Raw genomic sequence first — 9,131 nt, forward strand, 5'->3', positions numbered from 1 at the left:
AAACTGACACAGGAGAAGCAAAGTGATACTCTTGGGATTATGCACAGGCCAAACAACATAACAGGCGTCATTTGAGAAAAGGGGCCGTGTTCTGTATCATGTGATTGCGATTAGAAAAACAAGAACCAAACATTTACATAATTAAGAGCCCAGTAATATTTATTGATGCTTTGAATTAGCTGATTTTTGGTCTTTATTATTTTTGTCATTCAAAGCCCAATCCTGGCGCAATGTTTCAAACATTGCACAATCATCTCTGTTTACAAAACATTTGATAACCAATAGGGGTGTGAATTGCCTCATACCTGGCGATTCGATCCGTATGACGATTCATAGGTCACGATTCGATTCGATGCCGATTAATCCCCATACAAATGATAACTTACATTGATGTTTCTGCATTTGGCAATTTATTATTATATTATATTATTAGTATGGGATTTTTTTTTAATGGGCTTTAGGTGAACTGATGAATACACACACGCACACGCACGCACGCACATGCACATGCTCACCCACATACAAAAAAAAATAAAATAAATATATATATATATATATATATATATGTGTGTATATATATGTATGTATATATATATATATATATGTGTGTGTGTATATGTATATATATGTATATATGTATATATATTTAAAAAATAAATAAATAAATAAATAAAAAAAACATTTTTTATTTAAATTTTTTTTTAAAAAAAGGAGAGCAATGATGATGTCAAATCGAATGAACAATACTGAGCTCTCCTGAGGAAAAAAAAAAAAATAATAATAATAATAATAATAATAATAATAATGATAATAATAATCCCCATACAAATCTATAAATTTATTTTTGCTAAAAAAAAAAAAAATATTTAACTCAAATTTAGAAAATACTAATTTGTAACCTTGTACATGTACACTCTAAGATTTGTATGAAAATGTATTTATTTATCTGAAACTTCAGGCTTATAACTGAGCTACTGCATTTAACAAACAGGTTGCAGTCAGTTTCATGTTTGAACAGCCCTGAAATAAAATATGAAGGCTTAATGTTCCATTAATAGAACATTCTTCTATGCTGAAAGTGTGAATCCTAACCCTAAGTAAGACGTTTTGTTGAATATTTCCATCAAAAATTGATGTTTAAAAATCGATTCGGCCGCATATAGAATCGATTCGAGAATTGTGAATTGTAAGATTGCGATATATTGCCAAAGCGATTTTGTTTAACACTCCTAATAACCACATACATACAGTATAGCGATGACATTTTCTTCTGATATCATTCCAGGGTAATTTGTTGAGTTGAGAGCTTGCTGTTTACAGTCACCAATTAAACAGGTTTGCTTGGCAGTCACGTAAAGTCAAATCATCTCATCGCTGCACGTCCTGTGCGTATTATCCCGTCTGCGTTGCTAAAAACACATCGAGTGTGACATGTGAGCCGGTGGCAGTCAAAGAATGCAGACATTGAAACAAACAAAGATGAAAAATTTGCAGTTTCTCCAAGAAGCCAGATGAGATGGCACATTGTTTAGGAAAGGTGTCTACTACTTATTGCAAATACGTATAAAAAGAGAAAAATGAAAAACTAATTGTACATTTGTGATACACCCTTTGACAATATTTTGTTGGTGCAACATTTGACAGCAATTACAGCCACAAGTGTTTTGCAATGACGCCACACGTTGGCACTCCTGTATTTGGGCGGGTTTTGTCCATTCAATTTCACCACACCTGTCAAACTCCATTAAGTTCAATTGAAGATAACACAGGAAACATGACCTTCTTTTTTTCAGGTTTTGTTTGTTTGTTTGTTTGCTTGCCATTTCTTATCTCGCCAGAGATGCTCAATCAGATTCAGCTTTGGCTCGGCCACTCAAGGACATCAACATATTTCTCCCTCCCTTAACTACTGTTAGAGGCGCCTTGTTATCTCCAAACATGACGCCTGGAATTCATCAGACCAGAACAACGACAAAGAAGGATTAGTATTAAATTCACAGATTACAAATTTAAAAAATTTAAGAGAATTGCATCAACTTTATTTCATGATAACAATTGGAAAGATGATTTATTATCTACACTTTAAAGCATCTTTCTATTCCTGAGAAGACACAAAAAATTGTTAGATGGATCTCTTTATCTTCCTTGTTAGAAATGACAGGCAAATCTGTTCATTACATTTATTCATCTTACTTGTAATAGAGCACATTGTCAGATTTGACCAACGGTACGATGCTCCTTTATTTAACTATAGGAATAAGCACGTACTATGAAATGTGGGAAAAGAGAAATAATGTTGATGCACTGTACCTGACCTATGACATGTATGTAGGCCAGCACTGGAATTTAATAATGTGCGTAGAGGTGAGTCAGTGCCCACAAAAACACACACTGGGTAGGGTTAATTAAGGTTGTACCTTTTTTTTGTTTTGCTGGGAGTATATCAAAAGGAGCTCAGGTTGTACCTTCCATTTCTTTCCTGGGAGTGCGCCAGATTGTGCAGAATCATTATTCAATTATTTAACAGTAAATAACTGGTTAGTTTGGTCATGTCAGGAAGCTCCTTGCCAAGCACTTCTCACGCCATTCATGTTTTTTTAAATATTCTAAATGAGCACACAGTTTTAGGGCAGGCCAACTTTCTTTCTTCCTGTAAACACCAGGTAGCAAGTGGGGTGATGATTGTCATTTCACATATAGCCTACATCACGTATTGGAAATGTGCATAATATAACCGAGCTAACCTCTGTTTTTGCACACACTGAAATCAAGAACTTAAGTCTGAGAGGGGGCGGGGGGCGAAAAAGATATTGGTAATCATTGACCATCACATCCTGTTACAAGTCATTTATGGGATTTGCGTTTTTTTATGAGATTGGCATGAAGCTACAAAGATCGCGATGTCTGTATTTGGGCCAGTATAACTCACACCATACATGCTTTTTCTCTTGGCGCACTTTCCGACAATAAAAGCACCACTGCCACCTACTGTAGTGAATGTGCAATTTAATAATAAAAAAAAAAAACATTATATAAAAACATGATCCCTGGCATCACCCCCAAGCTAAGTGCTACTGACAAGCTAACTGACTGGTTGCCCATAACGCATATAATTAGGACAGGACACTGCACTGGATTTCACTTTCCTTTCTTTTCTTTGATCCTTCCTCGGGTCTCCTGACAGCCTCACGGCTCTGGCTGGGTTCTGAAGTGTTCGGTTTAGGCGAACGGTATGGGATTTTTTAATAGGTTTTAGGTGAACTAATGAATACACACTCACACGCACATGCACATACACTTACTCACCCACATACAAAATTTAAAAAAATATATATATTAAAAAAAAAGGAGAGAGAGAGAGAGAGCAATGATGATGACATGTCAAATCGGTAAAATTACCGGATGAACATTACTGAGCTCTCCAGGGAAAAAAATAAATAAATAAAAATAAACAAAGATACAAAGGACAGGACACGGCAAGGAACTAAATCAATTTCTAATTCATTCTCAAAGAACAGACGCCGATGAGGTTAAACTTGCTAACAATTATCCACTGTTGATCACAATGTGGAAACCAGTACAAATGTCGTCATCACATCACTGAAACTCTGCCGTGCTTTTTTACAATCTTGGAACTGAATACATTAAAACTTCAATTTTTCTCACTCATTAAAATGTCCTCGATACATGGTGTACCTCTCATCAACAGGTCTGCCTGGTTAGTTGTTGCTTTCAAGTCCACAATTGGTTGGTCATCATTTTTGCAAAACCACAGAAAAAGATTTTACTCCGGAAACGTAATCACAACGTGTACACAAACAGAGGGCGTTGTAAACTGGACCGGAGGCTAATCACCAATGTGAACCACGTACCTTTTAATGACGCATAATTAATGATGAGAATTTACTCGAACCGTAGTGCCAGTATTGCTACGTACATAGGCACCAAGTTGGCTATGACAAACCGGTTCAATGTGTCCTTGCATGGCCTACTAAACTGAAAACGTCATGTCGTAAATCACAACGTAAACTAGTGCCCAATAAATTCATTGGAAGCTTGAATCTTCTAAGACCTCTGAAAAGCAAATCATTGTCACACAAACTAAAACAGGTTCAAATTTTGATAAAAAAACAACAACTTTAGCATTATAATATAACGAGCATTATAATTTTTATTTTGCATTGTCATAACTCAAATACAAGTCTTTCAGGAGCTATAAACACGTGTGTAAAAAAAAAAAGAAAAAAAAGAAAGAAAGACATTTCTCTTGATCTACACAACTCCATTAAAATAATAAATCAGCAGATATGAATATGAACAAGATTTCTGACCTAAATAGGTGTTGCGGATGAGTGAGGCATGCTCTCCATCCTTTTACAAAGTGTGCCTGATTTCACCCAGGGTGGAGTAGCACGTCTCAGTCAACACTCAGGCAAGTGTGTTTACAGCAAAGAGGCCACCGTCCTGCAAAAGGCACAAGAGAGCTTCAGTCCTCAGCTGGGATTTGCATTGTATGTACAGTACAGTATAGTATAGTATATTTACCAAGCTGTTTGTTTTGGCATACAAGTGATTAGAGAGGAGTCTTACTGAAATATGGCGTTTGTAAGCTCATCCACGAGACCACCTGAAAAGAACAAAAAAGGTATGTTTACATTAAAAGTTTTAAGGAATGTCTGAAATGTCACAAATGCGTTGGAATGTGAATGTGTTTTTAAGAAGGCATCCTGTACCTGGTTTGCAAATGGTGTCACACAGTATAGGGCAAAAGTAACAGGAGGGGCAGTCCTGGAAGATGTAAAATAAATAAATAAATAAAAGATATCACAAAAACCTGATGTTTGAAGACGGGGTGTGTAGACTTTTTAAATCCACTGTATCTAAACGCTTACTTGGCAGATCTCACAGTGGTCCGACACATCTCCATCCTCACACGGACACTTGTCACAGTCACTAGAACAGTGCTACCACACAGGACACGAAATGTTGCTTGAAAATAAATAAACAGTTTTATGAACATGATTGCTTTGTTTGTATACCTCGCAGATGGAGCAAACGCTGCACAAAGAGCCAGCGTGGAAGCGGGGTGTGTCTTTAAGAGCCTCCTTCTCGCTCTGCTGTTGTGCTGAGTCATCATCTTCATCTACTGAAACAACAGCAGTTATATGACACATAGGTTCTAAATTGTAGATACGGATGCAATGATGATGTCAGTATTACAATAGATGAACATTGGACAGAACACAATATTACATCATGGGACAGCATATACTATTAAAGAAAATGTGAATGCAATCAAGAGAAAAAACATGAAGTAATTTGCGCTTGCTATTGTTTATTATAACCTGTTTGACCAATGTTTTGTTTTTGAAATGGAAACGTGGTAGGTGTTAAAAAGCTTTCAGTTTATCTTCGATTAATGTAAACATAGTTGTGCCCTTGTATTGTGTATTTTTTTTAAATTATGATTTCTCTTTACTGACTTTTAATTGCACTTTATTGAAAACCACCAATGTATAGTGCACATCCCTCCAGTAGGCTACCATTGATCCACTTTATCCCAGTGGTTCTAGCAAAACCTGGAACGGTTCAGATAACACTCAGTGGCAACGACTTCACAATAAGCCAATTTATTTTAGGACTGAGTGTGAGTGTGACCACGTTCCTGAACTGGCTCCTGTTTACGTCAGAGCTGGAAAACAAACAGATGGATCAAAGGCAGTTGTATAATAATAACAACAACAACAATAATAATAATAATAATAATAATAATTATATCTTTTTTTTATTTTAAACATTGCAAAAATATAACTACAATGTGAATGTAGCAACAAATTAAGATTATCAATATACCCCACTTTTTAAAAGTTGTGTCTTTTAACATATGCAACTCTGTTAGTAAAACATATTTAGCCATCCAGAAGAAGTGAAGCTACTAGCCTTAGCATAATTGACATCAACAGGCTAATTGTGCTGATGGTAGACCTACTGTGTAAGTCCTTTTTTCTATTTTTCATTTTTGCCATATTTTCAGTCATAAAAGAGTGTGTCACTCATACTAACATAAACCTGTACTCCTTTGATTGTAAAAGTACATATTAACGTTTTTCTTTTTTTAAAGTTTGCTATGACCAGTTAGCACAGCAGCTAACATAGCTAGCATATAGGTCTATACTGCTGAGCAAAAACGTTAGCATTGATTTTCATTTCTTGTTTCTGTAGCTAGAGTGAGCTCAAAATTAAATTAGTATCAAAAAATAATCAGATTTACCTTTATTTATTAAATTATAAAGGATTTCTTTAGCATTATTTTTAGTGGGGGGTGACTGAGTACAGTATACTGCACTGCACCATGTAAAAAGTTTACCATTAAGCTGCACAAATCAAATTATGATGTTTTGTAGTTTGTTTTTCTTGAAAACAGGACCAAAAAATGACCAAAAAAAAAGGTTGGTCTTTAAAATATATATTGGTGCCTAAACTGTCCTCCAATTCAGAAATGTCCTAAGAGTAGCCATAACACTTGTCGGTCACACTAGTAGTTTGTGTGACCGACAACTTCAGGTGATTACAGTACACACATGATTCACCTTGATCATTCACGTCTTCCTCAAATTTGTCAGGCTCCTGCTCTTCATCATCTTCTTCTACCATTTCTGCCTTCCCCTCCTCATTTTCAGTTTCTTCCTCTTTTACAATGTCAGCAGCTTCTTCATCCTCAGTCTCATCAGCCTCTTCCATGCCTTCTTCCTCATCCTCACCGTCGTCTTTCTCTTCAGCAAAGGCGGCTTCCACCTTAGCTTCACTGTCTTCTTCCTCGGCCTCGTCATCTTCTTCCTCGGCCTCGTCATCTTCTTCCTCGGCCTCGTCATCTTCTTCCTCGTCCTCGTCCTCATCGTCTTCCTCCTCGGTCAAGCCATCTTTGTCGTCAGCCCCGTCGTCTTCCTCCTCGGTCTCACTGCCTTCATCCTCAGACTTGTCATCAGTGGGTTGCTGCTCCTCAGCCCCCTCGTCTTCATTCTGAACCACATCTTCTCCCTGGTCCTCTTCTAAAGTTTCTTCTTCTTTTCCATTCCTTTCAGCCCCATCATCTAAGTCTCCCTCTGCTTCCACCTCCTGCTCCTCTTAGATACAAAGACATGACACTTTATTCATCCCGTAAGAGGAATTTTAAATTCATAATATTGAAAGAACAAAACAAACAAAGAGCAGCATTGACGAGGAATTAAAAGGAACTTTTAACAAAAACAAAGAACAGAGGATTAAGATGTTGGTGTGGTAATAAATATAAATAAATATATAATATAAATAATGTATAGTATTATTGATTATCTATGATACAGGGATGTGATTTGACCAAAGTGAAATTATCTGAAAATTTAGCCGGGGGTCTGGGGGCCGCTGGCACCCAGCTAGGTCCAGGGCAGTGCCCTGGTGGGGGGGACACGGGGGGCTAAGCCCCCCGGAGCTCATGGGTTTTCCGTGTTTTTAAGTACTTTCAATGCACTCACATGACAAAGAAATAGACAAAACAACAGCATCAATTTTCAATGTATATTGAACTATCCCATATAAAATGGCAGTTTTAGTCAACTCAAAATCAGTCACATTCAAAAACATTGGACTGCCTTTGCTTTTAAAAACTATCACTGAGAATATCATCATATCTAACTAATGTGATTACTAAGTTAACACATAAATAATGTTGAAGAGTTCAAATTTCATGAACAAATAATTGTATCATGACCAAATGAAAAGTAACTCATATTAGAGCATGCAATGTCTTTGTTATAGCAGAAGATGTTATCTGTCGGAGTCATGTGCATACACAATGCACTACTAAAAAAAAAAAAAAAAAAAAATTTGGGGGGGGGTGGGGGTAGGGGGGATAAAAAAAGCGGAATTCCGCAAATTAGCGGAAAAATCACATCCCTGATGATAGTAAAAATGAATTATTATTGACAATATGAAGCTGTTGATATGCATATGTCCACATAATACTTCAACTACACAATTGAACAGTAGTACAATTTAAATGTGCTAATCATTAAGCCACATTTTAACAATGAGTGCAAATTGGGAAGTCTAAAAATGCATATCATTACAATCACCCCATTCATCCGCAGCCTGCTCTTCCACAGCTCCGCCAATGGCGGCTGTCTCCGCGAGGTCTCGAGCCTTGGCCGGGTCTGGACACAACAGCAGCAGCGCCAGGAGCAAGCATCCCACCCAGCTTTTTACTGGTGTCATCTTGACACATGCACTTGAATTCCACCTCTAAGGTCGCTTAAAATCCACAGAAGTGGTCAAAGCTGGAGGTGAAGTAGAAGAAGGGACTGAGCGAGAGGACACAGCGGCAACATAAGCGGGTGAGAGGGTGAGTGACAGGGGCATGTGTGCAGGATGGAAGAATGCTACTGAGGCCGGTGTGTTTATGAGGTGGGGGGGGGGGGGGGGGGAGAGACCTTGATAGCAGTTTCCGGGGGCTTAACTGGTAGAGAAAAGTGCGCTCAGAGAACATATGGTAATTAGGTTCAGTTACAATGTTATGCAATACAACTTGAAGGCAGTCAAACAAGGTCAACGTTATTTCTACATTAAAAAAAAAAAAAAACACCTCTCAAACTGATAGCATTTAGTCGTATTGTACATCCAACGTAAACGCCGTGGTTAATGTTGATTTCTTTACAGTGCTAGCTTAGTATTGCTAGCGCTACTTTTCTCTGTCTTCTAAAAAAATAAATATTTAAATTACAGACCAATGTGCAGGCCGAATGTAAAATAATTCCAAAAAAGCATGTGAGCAGATTTCAAATATTTCATAAAATGACTACAAGGTTAAAATAACTCCTCTCTCAATTCAATACAAGAAAATCTTGGCTTGGCTGACAAGTGGCCCTGTCGGCTATTTACAGTAAAGACTCTTTCCAGAGGACACTTACAATTACGACCTTTAGTCGACCTGTGACGAACTAGCCTGGGAAGCACCTTCAAGCTGTTTTTCCAGTAGATGGCAGAAAATCCGGTAAACCTGTGTCCTCCTGTTGCCACTCATGGAACGGAATAATGGCTTTGTGTTCAACTAAACCGGCCCAAATTCCACAAAGTTGTGGCATGTATAAAGACACATG

The 9,131-nt window shown here is 37.4% G+C and overlaps 1 protein-coding gene across 2 annotated transcripts; it reads right to left on the reverse strand.

Annotated features, from left to right (window-relative positions):
- Positions 1–3,535: 3,535 nt before the first annotated feature.
- On the reverse strand, positions 3,536–8,412 carry LOC144037962 (uncharacterized). 2 transcript variants are annotated; one of them, XM_077549881.1, is made up of 7 exons: positions 8,112–8,412; positions 6,591–7,124; positions 5,040–5,143; positions 4,893–4,964; positions 4,734–4,788; positions 4,591–4,627; positions 3,536–4,464 (listed from the first exon to the last, which is right to left on the reverse strand). In XM_077549881.1, exons 1-7 carry the CDS (start codon positions 8,248–8,250, stop codon positions 4,443–4,445), a joined length of 963 nt encoding a protein of 320 aa, XP_077406007.1. In that variant the 5' UTR covers positions 8,251–8,412; the 3' UTR covers positions 3,536–4,442. The 2 variants fall into 2 exon arrangements, with proteins under 2 accessions (XP_077406007.1, XP_077406006.1); XM_077549880.1 differs by having other exon boundaries at positions 5,040–5,146.
- Between the last annotated feature and the right edge of the window lie 719 nt (positions 8,413–9,131).

The sequence above is a fragment of the Vanacampus margaritifer genome, chromosome 18 (genome assembly GCF_051991255.1).
Source record: "Vanacampus margaritifer isolate UIUO_Vmar chromosome 18, RoL_Vmar_1.0, whole genome shotgun sequence".
NCBI lineage: Eukaryota > Metazoa > Chordata > Actinopteri > Syngnathiformes > Syngnathidae > Vanacampus > Vanacampus margaritifer.

What these genes read in the sequence shown, in the direction of transcription:
- LOC144037962 (XM_077549880.1), bottom strand. Translation starts at nt 8,250, where the DNA reads ATGACACCAGTAAAAAGCTGGGTGGGATGCTTGCTCCTGGCGCTGCTG. An exon ending in GCAGGCTGCGGATGAATGGG is followed by an intron (nt 7,125 to 8,111) that starts GTGATTGTAATG and finishes TTTGTATCTAAG; the next exon opens with AGGAGCAGGAGGTGGAAGCA. An exon ending in ACCACTGTGAGATCTGCCAA is followed by an intron (nt 4,789 to 4,892) that starts GTAAGCGTTTAG and finishes TACATCTTCCAG; the next exon opens with GACTGCCCCTCCTGTTACTT.